Source organism: Carassius carassius, chromosome 13 (assembly GCF_963082965.1).
Source record: "Carassius carassius chromosome 13, fCarCar2.1, whole genome shotgun sequence".
NCBI lineage: Eukaryota > Metazoa > Chordata > Actinopteri > Cypriniformes > Cyprinidae > Carassius > Carassius carassius.
In genome coordinates, this window is record NC_081767.1 from 23,450,856 (window position 1) to 23,470,987 (window position 20,132).

Consider the following 20,132-nt stretch of genomic DNA (forward strand, 5'->3'; position numbering starts at 1 on the left):
AAGACCTCTAACACTAGCTTACTCTATTCTTTTTCTATTCTATCTGTTTTCTTTTTATTTATTATATTATTTATAAGCCCTTGCTACTTGTACTGTGTTAAGCTAACTGAAACTTGTTATAGCACTTAGCCTATATATCATTGCTCTTTTTGTTGTTTTTGATTGCTTCCACTGTCCTCATTTGTAAGTCGCTTTGGATAAAAGCGTCTGCTAAATGAATAAATGTAAATGTAAATGAAATTGCAAATGTTAATGTGTATGTCTGTAGCAGATGTTATTTTGAGGATTTAATTACAGGTTAAATGATGGGATTGTGTTCCTCATAATAAACTAAGGTCCCACTAGGCTATATGAGCCATTGCTAAGTCTATCTATTATAAATGGTTACTCATAAATCTATTCATGAATACTCACATTATGATAATGAGCCCACATTATGTTGTGAGTAGTTGACAGAATGCAGTGCATTATGGTCTGGTATTCATTCATACAAAACCAATAACACCAGGCAGAGAAGGAATCAAATTACTTTCTGTGAGTAGCATTCAGCAGTCTTAAGAGTTTGATACCATTTAATTTTTTATTCAGGACTGAAGCCTTCAAAGACTGTGAGCAATTCATCTGGTGTGATTATAGAAGCCAGTCTAACATTAAAGATCAAATCTGTTGCATTTGCTTAAATGGCTTAAAGTGTTGCATGCAAAGTAATAGGCACCCCCCCCCCCTCCAATTTAGTGTTATTTGGGACATGGAATGATATAAAGTTGGTGCAATGGAGAAGGCAGTAATGTCAAAACCATATGGTCCTAGCTAAATATAAATTATATATATATAAATTATATATATATATATATATATATATATATATATATATATATATATATATATATATATATATATATGTATGTATGTATATATATTATAAAAATGGAATGAAAGATGGAATGACCCCTACATGACTTTCACTGAGAACTAATAGAGGCAATTACATTCCAAAGAGTACTTTCTCCTTTCTGTACATTTAGTTTTTCTATGACTTACAAGGGTGGATATTTTGTTGCAGCTGACATAAAATTATCTATCTATCTATCTATCTATCTATCTATCTATCTATCTATCTATCTATCTATCTATCAATTGAAATTAATTGACAATTCTTACATCGTCAAAATAAACCCTATCCTTTTTTTTTTTTAAGTGACACAAGCAAGAGATGTGGGAGAGCAGAAAATGTGTCCGTCTTTAAATAATAATAATAATAACTTGATATTTTATATCTTGCCCTGTCATGCTTTCTTTGACTTGCTGTGTTCAAAGATATGTGTGGCAAACTCAGAGAGGCATTAATTTAATCATCATTCCCTTTATAATTTTTTTTATTGTTTGCTGTTCTTTTCTCTCCTCACCTCTGTAAAGTTAGCCTAGCTATATTATGAAATGCATTCTGCTTTACATTAGTGTTCACATGCTCCACACTAATGTAATAAAATGTGCTCTATTCAAGTGGGGAGTTTCCTTTCCATCCCTTTTTAAACGTTTTATGCGAAAAGGTCTAGCTGTTTAGTATTGTTTTCTCCCTTGGAATTTGTGACGTAGTTCTAGAGGGATCCAAACATTGCGCCTACATTTTGAACGGCATCTTTATGCATGTTTATAAATCAAAGGCATCTCATAACATTAAGTTCCATTCATCACCTTCAACTTTAACACGTCTTTAAATACAAAATCCACTGGCGAGTGGCGACAGAGAGGTTAACCCAAGTAGTGCAAAAACAGGACCGCGTTCATGTCACTCCCTCAAAGTCTGGAGGTTCACACCTCTTTTCAGGTTTACATCTGGACTGAGCTGCACAACCTGCTCCCGCTCGAAATCTAGTCCTCAGCGTACATTCACAGCCCTACTTAACTTGTCTACAGCTGGAAGATTAATTATGCGATTTTATTTGCAGCAGTGTAATAGTTAAATCAGTGCCGAATGCGTTATTTGATGTGTGCGGTGCCTAAGCTTGAACAGTCCTCCACAGTGAGAAGATGGCGTCGGACGGAGCGAAAGGGGAGCAGCCACCTCCGCTACAAACACTGGTAACCACTGGCCCTGGAAGCGTCGAGGCGGTGAGATACATTTAAGCATAAAATTACATCTCGTCAGCCGCAATGACGATTACCGCGAATGTTAATTATGGCAGCGAATGAATGGAGTTCAATAGAATTGGAATCGTCCAGCGCTGTGATCATAACTATCAGTTGAATGTGTTACGGTGCTCCGTCTATATGGAGGAGACGGGAATATTTTTTTTGAGGGGGGATACTTTGTTAGAATTTGACATTAAGATTTATTATTGTATCCTTTATTTCGGGCAGAGCACAAGTACGAGGTTTTTTCTTTTCTTTCTTATTGTATCTTAAATGTGCAGCTGCGCACGATTTAATATGGTAAGCCTACCTTCCAGATATTGAATATTTAACAGTCGCGTTTATAATAGGTGCTACGTTTCGAAATACCATGATAATTGAAATCAAGGTATTATTATCAGTTGTTTTTTAGCATGTTTAATGTAATGTAATGTAATATATATATATATATATATATATATATATATATTCAAACTATATTTTATTTGTATATTATATTATATTTATAAACAGACACATAAATACAAATATATATGTCAGACATACAAATAATTATATCATTATAATACATTTATAAAGTATAATAAATTAAGTAATAAATTGGAGAATGAATTAAATATTAAAATATATACCTGCAAATACTGATAATGTGGGTGTATATATATATATACACACACGCGCATATATATATATATATATATATATATATATATATATATATATATATATATATATATATATAATATGTAATATATTATAAAATAAATTGTAAAATTACAATGTAAAATTTACAATTAAATGTACTGTGTATACACATATGTGTTCTGTATATATTTGTTCATATATATTTCATATAGGTGTACTTTATACATTTGATATATGTATTATACTAATAACATATATATGTGTGTGTGTGTGTGTGTGTGTGTGTGTGTACTGTATATATATGACATTTTCTTAAATTAATATATTATTAGAATGTAACAATAATTGAACTTCACACATTCTGGTGACAAGTTTTCAACATTTATGGATGAACCCCACTCACCACCCTTAAAAAAATCAATAATACCCCCAGGAGAGATGCTATAGAGCCCTCCAGAACAATTTCCTCAGAGGTTCTCCTTGCTCTCAAATGTATTGATCTGCATGCAGTGTCTTACGGTAAAGGGCGGTCTTTAGTTTCAGTAGTAAGATTTGTGTCTCATCTTACCATCTATCTTTTTAAATTAATTTGCATGACAGACAAAACATCTCTTGTGAATACCAAAGCCAGCCGTATAGCAAATACTTACAGATGATTGTTTCAGTGATGCACAGAGTGGCACAAAAATGAAGCGAAAAGAGATGTAATGAAGCGGAGGCGGATTGGGGGTGGGGTTTGTAGTTCACAGGACATGTTTCTAAATCGGTATGAATTTTGACTCAGCTGGCATAGTTCAGAGTACTGTGTCACACAACCGATCTGAGCTGCTTTAACTGCTCGAGGCCCTTTTACATTTAGAGTTGGGTTGAACAGGTGCGCAGACTTCAGCTCTGCCCACTGGCCAGAGGTGTGAAGTCATAAATCTCTGTCTTGTGCATCTAGTACCCAGACACCTTTCTCAAGGGCTACATACCCTTACAGTGGTATGTAAGGTCCATGAATAGTTTAATAGTTTGGGGGGAGGAGTTGTTTATCAAGTGTGATCAAGTGGTCTGACCCCATCCATACTCAATCTGGCTTGAGAAAATAATTTTTCAAGAAAGCATTGTGCAAGGCCTGGTCAACAACAGCATCTCCCACTGACCAGTATTGCCTTTTTTTCTTCGACCTCATCACACTCATTATTGCTTTATCTGTGGATTCCCACTGGGATTGCAAGTTTCATTAAGCTAGGATAACTTCTTCAAGAATAAATCATGCAGTAGTTATACTGTACTCTGACATCTGTACTTTAAAGGAACACTCTACTTAAAAAAAAAAATAGGCTCATTTTCCAACCCCCTAGAGTTAAACTAGGGCTGGACGATTATGGCCTAAAGTCAAAACCTCGATTAATTGAACACTTTACCTCGATTACGATTAATGAACGATTATTTTGTTTCTGTTTTTTTTTTTTTTTTTTGCCCTCATAATTCACTTACAAGGTTTGTACTGTAAACAGGGCCATAGTTGGGGTTTGCGGGGCCCCGGTTCAGGTTGTACCAGTGGGCCCTGTTTGAAAGTGTTTAGTTTGTATGATCCTATTAGGCGCGGTCACTTTAAGAGACAATGAATGCATCCAATATAATACACATAAGATTTTTTTCTCAACTGTTCACTTTAACTTAAGACATAACTGACAGTTTTTTCAAACATACTATTCAAGACGGGTATTTTCACATATTTTTTATGTATTTGTCGGTACAAGAGCAAAAACAGACAAATTCGTTGTTCAAGTGTTTTGAGACTCCTCTCTCTGCGTGAGCCTGAACACCGCGGTGCTGAAGTGGGCTCTTACACATCCTTTTCTGTTTGTTTAAACTGCGATTTGTTTTTGTTCGTTGAGGTGCAGGAGGAACTTAAAGGAGAACTTTGCAAACGAGAGGTCGGTTCAGTGTTGCTGTCTGTGAGACACGGCTCTCTCTTCACGTGCGCACCGAACACAGCGCGCGAGTAACCAGCTGCTCAGTTCAGCTTTTCCACGTCTTGTGTTTGAATGCTTTAAAGTCTTTTGAATAGTTACATTTGCAAGTGGCAAGGCTTAATAACACGTAAAAATTATACTGTGTGTTGAACCGGCGTTCACCTCTGTGTTTTGCTTTTATGCCACTGATTGGCAGAATCATGTGGCTAAACACACTTTTAAGAGGGAAGTATTAACAGGAAAAGGTTTCGATTATTTTTTGATTAATCGTCCAGCCCTAAGTTAAACTGTTTTGTTTTACCATTTTTGAATCCATTCAGCCGATCTTTGGGTCTGGCGGTAGCACTTTTAGCTTAGCTTAGCATAGATCATTGAATCTGATTAGACCGTTAGCATCTCGCTCAAAAATGACTGAAGAGTTTCTATATTTTTTCTATTTAAAACTTGACTCTTCCATAGGTACATCGTGTACTCTCATTCCGGCGTAGTAATCAAGGAACTTTCCTGCAGTACCACGGGTGCAGCAGGCGCAGTGATATTACGCAGTCCTCTAAATATTAACCAAATATTATAACATATATATTATAAAAAATATGTAGGGTATTATAATTTAAATAATGGTTTTATAAGGCTGTATAATTCATGAGTTGTTTATTACGTAATAAGTCTTTGGATTTTGTTTATTTTTAGCTGAAAAGTTGTTTTAAAGAAGAAGATTAATTTATCTGTCCATTAAGATTTTCTGGTGGAGATGAACCAATGTATCATAAACTGATATTTATTTGCCCATTATTGATCACATTAAAATCACCAGTATATCAGACATTAGCATGAAAACACAGTTGAAAACACAGTGTAAAACAACAACTATTGTTTGTGTGGAAACATTTAAATCATTCCACAGGTTTAGGGGCCAAAGATATATTTAGAAAATATGTTATTTTATGTATTTATTTTTCGTTGCTGAAATCGCCGTCAGACAAAATTGTTCCTAATTACTACCCATAGGAGTTTAGACTAGACAGTACTTCTGGTTTCAAAAGTAGCTGGTTAATGTTTCAGTGAAAACTTGATACTGTGGGCCGTGAGATTGGTGCCCACTCAACACCTCCTCTGCCAAGGATCTAGTAGACCATCTGAGATATGCAGTGTCATTTTCCTGTAACAAGGCTCATGTTCTTGCTCTGTGTGTTTCAGAAATGCGAGTTGAACATCGACAACCTGAGCAAACCAGAGCTCCTGACCCTTTTGAGTATCATGGAGGGAGAACTTGAGGCCAGAGACCTGGTCATTGAAGCTCTTAGGGTGAGTATGAAATCTCTGCACTTGTATGTCCTACATTTGTGCACTTTAACTGTATATAAAAAAAACATATCATTATATTGAAGACTGTTATGGTAGGTACAGCATTTCACCTAAAAGTGGTTAGGCACATTGGGATTCAGGGGCTCTTCCATATTTTTAACCAAATACTTGTCTCTCTGTACACTTTTTTTATTTTACAGATACATGTATAAATTTTGGGGTTAGTAAATTTGTCATTAATTTTTTTTTCACTAAGGATGCATTAAATTGATAAAAGGTGTCTGTAACAACATTAATCTGTTAAAAAAAGATTAATATTTTAAACAAATGCTCTTCTTCTGAGCTTTCTAGCCATCAAAGAATCCTGAAAAGATATATCAATGGTTTCCACAAAAATATTAAGCAGCACAACTGTTTAAAACTTATTAAACTTATTACTAATGAGCACCAAATCAACAGAGAATGATCAAAATTATTTCTTAAAGGATCATGTTACACCGAAGTTTAGAGTAGATTTGACTTTTGCCATCACAGGAAAATAATACATTGAAAATTAAAATAAAACAAACGTTTCTTTTGAATTGTAATAATATTTCACAGTATTGCTGTTTTACTGTATTTCTGATTAAAAAAACAATACAGCCTTAGTAAGCAAAAAAGGGACTTCTTTCAAAAACATTTAAAACAATCTTACTGACCCCAACTTTTGTACATCAGTGTACATACAGAGGTGTTGTTTGTTTTTGACAATCCAGGGACACTTTAAATGTTTTAAGGAGATAGAAAGTGTTTAGGGCTCGGCAGAAGAGCTAAGTCAAGGGGATTGTAAGGTCATGGTGCAGTATTTGTCCCTATTCGTCTTTGCATGAAAGTCAGATGTTCACACTGGGGTAAGAGTCCAAGTGCATCTGATTAAGATTTATGTGTCACTATATTTTCAGGTGTTCTAGTTCAGGTTGTCTTTGTGAGTTTCTAGGCCAGTGTATTTGCCAAACAATGGGCACATTTTCTGTCTCTCCATCTCAGTCTCCCTTCCTGTCTTTTTTTGCTTTGTTTATGCTGGTTTGTGATGTTCACCCTCTTCCGCTTTACTTTGAGATGCTTTCCATGCATTTTAGAGGCTGCTCTTTTTGTTATTATGTTTCCTTGGCTGCAAGTATTTCCCAGCTGGTTCTCCCCCTGTGGATATACTATCTCTTTCTCTCCGTCCCTCATCCCTCATTCCCTTTCCACAGCAACCAGCTCAAGCACAATGGTCTCGTTTGTTTTCCTAAGGAGATAGTGATTGGGTCAAATGCGTCCATACTGACTTGTAGACATACCACTTTAAAAAAAAAGCCTAATAATAACATTTTGCTTATTTTCTAGCCCATACTGTAAATATTGCATTTGATACATGAGAAATGAAAGCAGCAATCCTATGCATTATTAAGAAGCTATGCGATTAATTAGCAAGCTGAAGAAGCTCTGTGTGATGTATCATTTTTCGTCAGAAACAATGGCTGGACATAAGCAGATTAACTGTGGAGTCACATGCCTACAAACTCTCGGACTTGTGTTCAGAGCCAGCCTGTTATATCCAGTCACATCAGCTCAGTTTTTGAGCCATTGTCTTCTTACATTGTAAAGTTCATCGCAAGATAAATGGAAGGTCTTTAGTGCAGACAAATCACTTTGAAAGCATAAACAGTCCCATATGGATATCTGGAGCTAGAATATAGATGCTTACAAGCCATTATGTCTCAAGTGTGCTTATTTCCATTCATAAAGCCAGAAGTGTCAAGTGGAGTAATGGCTGGGTCTGTGTACAATGGCAGGACAACAGAGTTACTTTTCTGACACAATGTAGTTTATTAGTTAATGTTCTCCTCATAAGTTTGTCGTTATGTTATTCTTCATTTCCCCACTTAAAAAACAAACAAAAAACAGGCTAAAGCTAGTGTGAATGTCCATGCTGGTTAAGGTGGGTTAGCGCTAATAGCCATACCCATAATGTTCACTTTCCTGGTAGCTGGTGGGGCACTAGTCAGTATCTTTAACTAGAGATACACCGATTTCAATTTTCTTGGCCGATTCCAATTTCTGATTTTTTGTAAGTGTGATCTGCCGATACCGATTTTTGCTGATTCCGATTTTCTTTCTAAGAACTATAATTGACAGCATATACAAACAAAAATGTACTTTTCATCAAAGCAAAGTGTTATTTTCATAATATAAATTATTAAACAATGCAATTTCCCAAGTTACAGGATCTTCTCTCACTTAAACAACTCTCAAAAAATAAAAGTGCTCTGTGACTGGAAAGAAGTAGAAAAAACAATTAACTGAAAAGGAGTTGCTTTTATGAAACAAAATAACTTTATAAATTTACCATTTTCTCTTTTTTACTTGTCTTACGAAAGTCAAAAGATCTTATGAATGAGTGTACAATACTCTTCCAAATAATAATAATGCAGTAAGTGGGTAATAAATGTTGCCAGCATATGTATAGGCAAAATTCTACTTGAGCATCAATGGTAAGTGGTTCCCCCGTGTATTATTTTAGCCATACAAGTTTGACAAATAGCAAACTTAGGGTCTTCTTCACTCACAGCAAAAAACTTCCACACCAACAACATTTTTGCATTAGGGCTGGGTTTTGAAAACAAATTTCATGATTTGATTCGATTCTCATTCACAAGCTTTCGATTCAATTAGATTAACAATTTGATTCAATTCAATATCGATTATTTTGGATATAATATTCCTTCAAATGAAACTTTTTTTTGTGATACTATATGATTATACGGTAGGTATTTGCATTAGTTTTTTTTTTCTGCCATCTTGGCTTTTTTTTTCACTGACCTTGTAGTAGTGTATTGTGGGACTACATGTGATGCTGCATTAGAATTTGGCCAAGTATTGTGGGACAGTCTTCACATTGGAAGCACACTGTTGAATGCCTTAAAATGCTGCCAATGTATTCAGCTCTCTAGGTTTTGGAACAGAGCCTGTGAGTATCTCCAGGGCTAAAAGTTCACAGCTACTCTTTTCTTTTCTTTTTTTTAGCTTACTTCCATTGTGTGACTTTGGAATAATAGACACACTGGACTGGAGTAGTGTAGGCTGTCTGGTTGTTTCAGCACTATTAATATGATTGGCTGCTTTCTGCTTGTGCTGCTATGATTAGATGGAGCCGTTTAACTTCTGAACACACTTTCTGGCGCAGCCATGTGAGCTACTGTCAGGTCATCGTTGCTAAATGAAACTGGATACAGGTTTAGAGATAGCAGTTCAGTTCCTCTTTCTCTCCATGCATATGAGTGATTGTTTGTTACAGTGAACATGTTTAGCCTCTGATGTGAATGCATATTTACTGGAGCCGCTGCCCCAGTTCACATTCACATGGCTATTACGGGGAGCGTTGTACATTTTCACATTCTTTTTGTGAGGTAGAAGGTAAGAGTTATTTCCCAGTGTGACTTATAGAAATAGTGCACAAACACACTGTATACAGGGGCCAAATGAACACTGCCCAGTAACTTTACAGGTAACTGCAGTGTACATGGCTTAAATTAAGTTATATTGTGTATATACATGTTTAAAATAACATTTATATTTATATATTAGTTTTATATCACTAATAGCAAGTCATTTTGGACAATATCTTCTAGCTGTATGTATAGGTATTGGAATATTATGTCTGAGTATCCATTAATATTTAATAGGGGTGGCACGGTTCAACTTTTTCACGGTTCGGTTTGTTTCACAGTTTGTTTTCACAGTTCGCTATGTGCTATGTTTATGGAATAACTATACTTTCTAATAAAAAAAAAAAGAGAAGAATATTTTATCCAACTACAAGCAACAGCACAAATAAATACAATAGAGTAAAGATACAAACAATAAACAGTGAATTTCCGTTGTTGTTTTTTTAGGTAGGTCTAGCATAAGTTTTTAGGTACAGAAATTGAATAAAGTAATCAAATGTAAAACAGCATTGCATATTGGACTGTATAAATTAAAGAGTATTCTTTATTAAAGTTACAAAAGCTTTTTAATCCAGAGCAGTGAGTGATTTCTTTGTTGTCACTTTAAGAGAATGCACTGATACAGCAGGCCTACGTTAAGCCGGCTATGTCTACTGTAGGATACTTACCAAGACGGTCATTTTGACATAATTTTTGTCTGAAATTGTCCTTTTAAACACAATACTTAAGAGAAAGCTTAATATTTAGGCTCGTTCTGAGGCGTGGGTTTGCGGATGAGCTCTCGTCCTCTGGCTCTTAAATGTTTAAACTGACAAAGCTTAAATGAGTTTAGTTTAAACACAGATATCAACGTGTGCTGTTCAGGTCTCATCTGTGAGCGCGCGCTGTCAGCACCCGGGTGATGACAGAATAAATGACTGCTCATATTCCAGAATACGGGATTCGCGGTGAACAAAAGTGAATGATTTGTCCAGGGTTTTTTTTTTTCATCGCTGTTGTTGTAATGTCTGGGAAGCCAGAATGCGCATCCATCAACAGAAACGCATATCAGCTGAACCCTGTTTGTTTTAGGCCTACATGTTATTTATAGCAAACCATATTACAGATGCTTTGTCAGATTTAAGTTGAACAGCGGTCCCAGCGCGTGACGAAACCTGTGTGGTGAACCGAATGGTTCGTTTTGTTTCCAATTTTAAGAAATTACACAATATTTTGTACAAACTTTATCTTATTTTAATTATAATTTTAGATTTTGGATATATATATATATATCCATATATATTATTATATTATATTATATTATATTATATTATATTATTTGTTTATATTATATTTATATTACCATTAACAGATCATTTTGGACATTATCTCTCACTCTATATATAGATGTCTGAATGTTGCATACAAATCAAAGACAACAGCTTGGAGATGTTTGTGTTGTGTCAGGGTATTTCTCTCTCTCTCTCTCTCTCTCTCTCTCTCTCTCTCTCTCTCTCTCCCTCCCCCCTTCCACCACATTTTACATTATATCTGTCAAATGCAAGAAGCAGAACCATAATTCCACATGCACGTGTGTGTAAGAGCAGCTTAGCTGATCCTCACGCTGCCATTCGGCGAGGCTGAGGACAGTTTGTGTGTGTGAGTGTGTGTGTGTGTGGGTGGCTGGCTGGATGGATGGATGGACGGACAGAAGTTATTAAATTAGTTATTGTTATTAAAACACTATTCAAACAGTTGAAAATCAATTGAATTTACAGACCCCATCCAAGGTATTTTCCAGCACCCTCCCGTTTATTTTGAAGTGCACTCTCAATCATTTAATCATTCCAAAATACTGGAAATCTTAAATAAGCAGAATAAATCAAGAACCGCAAGCATCTTATTCAGCCATTTTGTTAGTTTTCTCCTAATGGCTTTAGTTTTGCCTGAGCAGTTAAGCAAGATTCACTAGAAAAGAGCACTGAACGATTATCTTTCAAGCTTTTTAGTGCAGCTGTGTGCAGAAGTGAAAGAAGGGGGTGATCACTATTTCATGAAAGTCAACTGAGTCATCAATTATAGTAGGTGGGAATCCATACAGCGGTCTTTGTGTTCAACCGGCAGAAATAAGGAAAGTTCAGGAAAACCAACTCATTTGAGGTTTTGGTAAATGTCAGAATTGATAGTGAATTTGTGGTTTAATTGAGGCTAAAAGGAGGCCAGCACATACAGTACTTGACTGTGTTGTTGTTAAATGTGATGGCACGGTGGCAGGGAGCATCCCGTTTGAGTGAGTACTCAGGTCATGGGCATCATGTTAACTCGCTGTTATTTCTGGCTGCAGGCCAGCTGAAGACCAGCCCAGAGAAAACATTACGGTCTACAGCCGCGAGAGGGTGCTCTATGTTTTCAGTGGTAGACTACAGGAGCACTGAGCAGCATTTCTGGCAGCATAGAGCGCCCTCTTATGGCTGGAGACCGTAATGTTTTCTCTTGGTTCATTTCTCTTAGTTCATTTCTCTTGGTTCATGTCAAATAAATTTTTTCATAAATAAGTCGCACCTGACTATAAGTCGCAGGACCAGCCAAACTATGAAAAAAAGTGAGACTTATAGTCCGGAAAATACGGTAAATTAATCAAATGTGTCTGTTAAGATTTGTACACTGTTAAAAATGTTAAAAAATATTTTAACTTTCTATTCATTAGTGAATCCACAAAATTATGAAGCAGCACAACTGTTTTGAACATTGCTAATAATAAAAAAATGTTTCTTGAGCCACAATTCAGCATTTTAGATTGATTTCTGAAGGATAATTTAACACTGACAGTAGCTTTGCTATCACATTAATAAATTATATTTAACATAAATACAGAGTTTAGACATGAAACTCCTAATGGCACAGTCCAATAGGTCTAACTTAGTCTGACGTAATGACATCATTATCACATGGCACAGCTGATTGGTTCTCTCCTGTATTGGTAGCCAATAAGCTCGCTGCTCAACATTCAAATAAACAACTAGAGCTTGCTGAAGCAGTGCAGTTTGCTTCAGAATCCCTCTACCTTCCCCAGCTCCGCCTGTATAGATATGCTACGAGGTGACTCATGTATGCTATGGGCTTATTTCTTGTATGCTATATTTGCAGCAGAAATATTTTTTACATGCTCACAGCAGCATGTTGTGGATGTACTGGGAGTAACAAGTCTCAGTACTTGCTCTGCAGCAGCAGTGTAATGTTTTCTCTTGGTTCATGTCAAATAAATTTTGATAAATAAGTCGCACCTGACTGTAAGTCGCAGGACCAGCCAAACTATGAAAAAATAAGTACTTTAAATAAGTAGATTGGTAATCAGAGGTTACTGTGTCTCTTTGTTATTCAATATTGCAGTCATGATGGGTTAGAGTCATTGAGACAGACTTCAGGGTATCCCGAACAAGCAGGCCATTGTCGATGTGTAGCACTTCTGGGGCTGTTTTGTCCTTCCCACTGTCTGAGGAGATATGGCGCTTTTCTGAAATTAGACTGAGACACGATCCTTCTAGCATACAAATTGCTGTCTGTAGTCCTTGGAGAGCAGAAAGGTAAGTGTCCTTGCTTACCCTTAAACTCTGACTGCCTTTAAATGCATCCCCTTTAATGCACTGCTGCTACGGTGTCTGTGGCTGTTGTATTGCATATTACACCGTTATCTTAGGGCCGCTAATAACTTTGTCTGAGATACTACAACCTCAAGGTTACGAGCCCAGATCTTTAACTGCTCTGCCACACCACCTTTCTTTTTCCTTCCTTGTAACTTAACAGCCAAACCGAAATGAATCAGGAGCCGAATACTCAGTCATTGTCTGTGTGGATGAGTCCAGGCTGTTTCTCACTGAGCGCTGAATGGCAGTTTAGTCACTCCAGGCACCAGTTACTGGTCCTCTGCCAGCCTTTCTTCCCCACCTCAACCGCTCCTGTCCTTATATTTCACTGAGCACTCTGTTGTTGTGTAAGCTGCAGTCATTATATTTCATGACAACCTTAGTTATCTTCTCAAGAAGAAGGCCAGACATTTCTATTACTGTATGAAGTGAAAACATCATTTCGAATATGACCCACCCGTATACCATGAAATTGCTTGCAGAATGCAGTTTTGATGTCCTGTGTTGACCTACTTCCTTTTTGAAACAGAAAGATTGGATGGGATAATCTCTTTTTATTTAGAAAGAAATAAGTAATGACCTTATGTCAGCATTGAGCTATGATTTGCAACTTCCCAGTCACTTTCGGAGAAACTTTTAGGAGGAATCTAACATGTAGCCTACAATATAAGGCTCTAGAGCTAACAGACATGGACTAAACAATACAAAACTCATGTTTTGATTTCAAGGACTTTCTTTTCTTTGTTGAATTCCTGAGCTGTATGAGAATGCAAATTTACTACCAGGCCACAATGAGGCACAGATGCGCGCTTCCCCTCAAGTACATCCTTAAAATAAATAAGTTTGTTCTATTAAGCTACCCTAAAGGCTAAGAAGACATATATAATGTGTCATGGATATAGCTTTAAAGCAATGAATATCTGTTTTGCTGAATATTTAACCAAGTCAGTTAGTAATTTCCTGGACTGGTGCAAGAATCTGCTCTGGTAAAGAAACAAGTTGAATTTGCCGTATACTGTATGGTGCAATGCTTTATTCATTGGCTGTTTTATAAAAAAGTAGTCATCCATTTTGTGCTCGTTTTAGCTGCTTGAGGAAAACAAAGTGTCATTCAAAATGGAGCTGCCTCATCATACATGCCTGTTATATAGTGCGGTTCAGATAGAAGGCACTCTTTGTGTGTCATATGAATCATACATGTTCATGAAATCTTGCTTCAACTGAAAATGGCACAAAATAGTCATGCTGTGATTACATACTGAATTGTTATCTGAAAACATACAGACAAGAATAAGGTTTGTTTTGCTTGAGGAAACTTAACATTAAACGCCTTTGCATCTGAGTCTTGAAGACTGTGTGCAGGATATGGGTTTACACGTTTATTGGATTTTCATAGATTGGTCTGTGGAGCGCCACACTCAAATGTTGTTCATTCGAGAGGGTCATTAAAATAGGCCCCAAACATCATTAGAGAGGCATGACCAGTTTTAGCGTTCCAGCAGTGCCTGTCGATCTAGTGGCGGATATACAGTACACTGAAACCCTCTCAAGTTTTGTTTCAATGACTCTGTGGAAGAAAACCCCCCACCAAATCCTCATGTGTTCAGCAGTGTTAAATAATTAAAGGATGTATGCCTTTCATATATATAATGACGTCACTATAAATACTACTCATACTGTATGTGGGGACAATCTGTGGAGGATGGGTCTTGAGAAAATGGGCTCTTTCCTAGTAGTGCAAAATTAGTTGTTCTATCTATCTATCAAAATATAAATATAAATGCTTATCTTTTGAACTTATTTTTATCAGAGAATCTTGAAAAAATGTATCATGGTTTCCTCAGAAATATTATATATATATTGGGGTGCAATGGATCGTAGATGATCCGTGATCTGTATGGACCAGGCCCCATGGTGCTGCACACATGTGATTCACAGATTAAGTGAAGTGAAGTGAAGTGAAGTGAAGTGAAGTGAAGTGAAGTGAAGTGACATTCAGCCAAGTATGGTGACCCATACTCAGAATTTGTGCTCTGCATTTAACCCATCCGAAATGCACACACACAGAGCAGTGAACACACACACACACACACTGTTAAATGTCTAAGTTTAAACACAGAATTGATTCCTCTTTCACACATAGACACATAATTGTTAAAATACCCGATTTGGCAAGTATTTGAGTAAGCAATTGAGACCCGGGTTCGAGCCCCGTTCGGAGTGAGTGTCAGAAGCGGTGGAGAGGACCTGGGAGAGAGGAGTCACATTGGTGCCGTGACCCGGATGGGAGTGAGGTTTAGTGCGTCTGCCTTCCATGCCGGAGACCCGGGTTCGAGCCCCGCTTGGAGCGAGTGCGAGGAGCGGCAGAGAGGAATTGGGAGAGAGGAGTCACACACAATCAGTTATGTCTTAAGTGAAAGTAAACCGCTGAGAAAGAAACTGGATGTGTGTTGGTATTCGCTCAGTGCATTTGGTCTTTTGGTTTGACATTCCCTGCTGGATAGTTTTTATAGAGAGCTTGTAATTAAAAGTGCAATATTTCTTCATTGCCTGAATTGCTTGTTTCTGATTTTGTCTCTGACTCTCTCATTTCTGTTTCACTAAACAGGGTCTCATTAATTTGATTGGCAGTTTTAATAGAAATTTGACAATCAGCACAATGTCGTTTACTTAGCTACAGGCTTTATTTTTCTTGAACAGATGTCATGAGACTTATGTTTCTATCACGTCCTCATATCCTCAGAGGTAAACTGATATCAAACCCACTGAAGAAACCAGCCAAATGTGGCGCTACAAGCTACAAACAGGTCAGAAATTTACTTTTTTTATGACACCTGGCAATAGAAAAGTGCAGGTGAATTAATCAGCCATTAATACAGTTCAAAAACAATCTTTCTGAACATAGTTAACAATACCATTTTTAATGACATCTTTAGCACTTTATTTTAAGGAGCAATTCTCACTATGAACCAGCTTGCATATTACTAGCATATTGGCTTCTTATTAGTACCTATAAAGCATATATTATTGCCTTATTCTGCAGGATCATATTTAAGATCCCTTAACCCTTCCCTATACCGAAAATTAACAACTACCTTACTTAGTATTAATACGCAACAAATTAGCAGTTTATTGAGGCAAAAGTCATAGTTAATTAGTTAGTTAATAGTGAGAACTGGACTTTAAAATAAAGTGTGATCAAATATATTAGATATAAATATATATACTACCATTAACATTTGTAGTTGATATGATTATTTTTTTTTAAAACAAGTTTCTTATGCTTGCTACGGATGCATTTACTTGATCAAACATGCAGTAAAACATGAAAATATATATTCTGAAATATTATTACAGTTTAAAATTACTTTTCAATTTTAATATAATTTAAAATGTTAATTATTACTCTGATGGCAAAGCTGAATTTTCATCTTCAGTTTCACATGATCCTACAGAGACAGCAGCCAATAGATATCTACAGTACTTTTGTCTGCTAATCAAATAACAGCACAGCTTAACAGAGATTAATCTGTATTAATTTGTGCAGTGAGCACTTTTGTGTTATCTTACACTTATTACGTTTCTGTATCTGAATACAATTACTAACTTTATCTGTAACTGTGTTATGTTGTATTAATTTTTACTTGTAATTTGTGTATTTTTTGTTGTTTTATTATTAACTTTATTAGTTGAGCTAGTAGTTTCTGCTGTGGTTTAGACATACTTAAAGTAAGTTTTCACTATTTTTCTTTTTTTTTATTATAATTTTTTTTCTTTTTTATTGCTGATTTGAAAAATTATCTGATCCGTGACTCAAAATCCGTAATATGATACGAACTGTGAGTTTTGTGATCCGTTGCACCACTATTATATATATATATATATATATATATATATATATATATATATATATATATATATATATATATATATATATATATATATATATAAACACACACATATTGTTTCTGTACTGCTGCCCCATGCGCTGTTACCCACAAGTACACTGTATACTCCTCTGTAAATAATGGAGTTGGCTTTCTCAACCAATCAGCCGGTGTCTTGCTTTATGTGTGGTGTGCAGCTGTGGCATGGTTTAATCTTTCTAAGTGCATCCTGTAAGGAAGTTAATGTATGGTTTTGTTTGTGTGAAAACCTCAGTCTATGCTTAACAGGCACTTGTCATCATAGCATGCTGGGGTTACTTTGCCTTTCTCTTGTGACTGTGATGATTCACTCATTTGTGGCAACTGCTTCTGAGCTCATTCTCTTCAAGGAATCCAAATAATCTTTTTTTTTTCTGGTGCTTTTCTCTGCTGTTAATGCCAGTGAGCCACTGCTTTGACCTGTTTATGTAAGAGCTCCTTGCGGGGCTGAACTCTAATATTTGGGCTCGTGTTGCTTCGACTTTTACAGGAAGGAAAAATCAGGGTTGGTCGTGATTCATTGCTTCACACTGTACACAGTATGGAAAAATGCCCTAAGTGGTACACATTTATGTAACAAATGGGAACATTGTGTGTGCTTGAGAATGTGTATGTGTAGAATGTGTTTATTTCAGGTCAAATGAATTCACCCATATTTTTAAATATGGCTGAATCTAACCCTGTTTCTGTTGCTTATACATACAGAAGATGTCAGGCTGCATTTGGGATATATGCAGCAAAAACATGGATTGTGAATTCCAAAGGGAAGTCAGTTTCTGTGTGTGTGAGTGTTTCACATCAGAGTAAAGCAGTTCCTTGAGCTTAATATGAATCTGACCCAGAAGTGAGTATGCATGTGGTAGTGTGACAGTTCCTCTTCACTTCATAAGCAGAGCTGTAGTACCGTCTCTATATTATCTCGTCCTGTTTGACGTCAACTTTAATTCCTGTCGATAGGGATCAAGTTTGTCTTTTCTTTTGGTTTGACATTCCCTGCTGGATAGTTTTTATAGAGAGCTTGTAATTAAAAGTGCAAGATTTCTTCATTGCCTGAATTGCTCGTTATTGATTTTGTCTCTGACTCCGTCAGTTCTGTTTCACTAAACAGGGTCTCATTAATTTGATTGGCAGTTTTAATAGAAATTTGACAATCAGCACAATGTCGTTTACTTAGCTACAGGCTTTATTTTTCTTGAACAGATGTCATGAGACTTATGTTTCTATCACGTCCTCATATCCTCAGAGGTAAACTGATATCAAACCCACTGAAGAAACCAGCCAAATGTGGCGCTACAAGCTACAAACAGGTCAGAAATTTACTTTTTTTATGACACCTGGCAATAGAAAAGTGCAGGTGAATTAATCAGCCATAAATACATTCTTTCTGATCATAGTTAACAATACCATTTTTAATTACATCTTTCAAATCAATTTATGGTAACACTTTATTTTAAGGAGCAATTCTCACTATGAACCAGCTTGCATATTACAACCCGAATTCCGGAAAAGTTGGGACGTTTTTTAAATTTTAATAAAATGAAAACTAAAAGACTTTCAAATCACATGAGCCAATATTTACAATAGAACATAGATAACATAGCAAATGTTTAAACTGAGAAAGTTTACAATTTTATGCACAAAATGAGCTCATTTCAATTTTGATTTCTGCTACAGGTCTCAAAATAGTTGGGACGGGGCATGTTTACCATGGTGTAGCATCTCCTTTTCTTTTCAAAACAGTTTGAAGACGTCTGGGCATTGAGGCTATGAGTTGCTGGAGTTTTGCTGTTGGAATTTGGTCCCATTCTTGCCTTATATAGATTTCCAGCTGCTGAAGAGTTCGTGGTCGTCTTTGACGTATTTTTCGTTTAATGATGCGCCAAATGTTCTCTATAGGTGAAAGATCTGGACTGCAGGCAGGCCAGGTTAGCACCCGGACTCTTCTACGACGAAGCCATGCTGTTGTTATAGCTGCAGTATGTGGTTTTGCATTGTCCTGCTGAAATAAACAAGGCCTTCCCTGAAATAGACGTTGTTTGGAGGGAAGCATATGTTGCTCTAAAACCTTAATATACCTTTCAGCATTCACAGAGCCTTCCAAAACATGCAAGCTGCCCATACCGTATGCACTTATGCACCCCCATACCATCAGAGATGCTGGCTTTTGAACTGAACGCTGATAACATGCTGGAAGGTCGCCCTCCTCTTTAGCCCGGAGGACACGGCGTCCGTGATTTCCAACAAGAATGTCAAATTTGGACTCGTCTGACCATAAAACACTATTCCACTTTGAAATAGTCCATTTTAAATGAGCCTTGGCCCACAGGACACGACAGCGCTTCTGGACCATGTTCACATATGGCTTCCTTTTTGCATGATAGAGCTTTAGTTGGCATCTGCTGATGGCACGGCGGATTGTGTTTACTGACAGTGGTTTCTGAAAGTATTCCTGGGCCCATTTAGTAATGTCATTGACACAATCATGCCGATGAGTGATGCAGTGTCATCTGAGAGCCCGAAGACCACGGGCATCAAATAAAGGTCTCCGGCCTTGTCCCTTACGCACAGAGATTTCTCCAGTTTCTCTGAATCTTTTGATGATGTTATGCACTGTAGATGATGAGATTTGCAAAGCCTTTGCAATTTGACGTTGAGGAACATTGTTTTTAAAGTTTTCCACAATTTTTTTACGCAGTCTTTCACAGATTGGAGAGCCTCTGCCCATCTTTACTTCTGAGAGACTCTGCTTCTCTAAGACAAAGCTTTTATAGCTAATCATGTTACAGACCTGATATCAATTAACTTAATTAATCACTAGATGTTCTCCCAGCTGAATCTTTTCAAAACTGCTTGCTTTTTTAGCCATTTGTTGCCCCCGTGCCAACTTTTTTGAGACCTGTAGCAGGCATTAAATTTTAAATGAGCTAATTAAGTGGATAAAAGTGTAAAATTTCTCAGTTTAAACATTTGCTACGTTATCTATGTTCTATTGTGAATAAAATATTGTCTCATGTGATTTGAAATTCCTTTAGTTTTCATTTTATTAAAAATTAAAAAACGTCCCAA

The 20,132-nt window shown here is 36.5% G+C and overlaps 1 protein-coding gene across 2 annotated transcripts in view; it reads left to right on the forward strand.

Annotated features, from left to right (window-relative positions):
- Positions 1 to 1,818: 1,818 nt before the first annotated feature.
- cttnbp2 (cortactin binding protein 2) overlaps positions 1,819 to 20,132 on the forward strand; it is a 57,612-nt gene continuing 39,298 nt past the window's right edge. For both annotated transcript variants that reach the window (XM_059565014.1, XM_059565015.1), the window contains exons 1-2: positions 1,819 to 2,112; positions 5,940 to 6,047. In XM_059565014.1, coding sequence (XP_059420997.1) covers positions 2,032 to 2,112; positions 5,940 to 6,047 — 189 coding nt within the window. In that variant the 5' untranslated portion in view covers positions 1,819 to 2,031. The remainder of the gene's footprint in view (positions 2,113 to 5,939; positions 6,048 to 20,132) is intronic.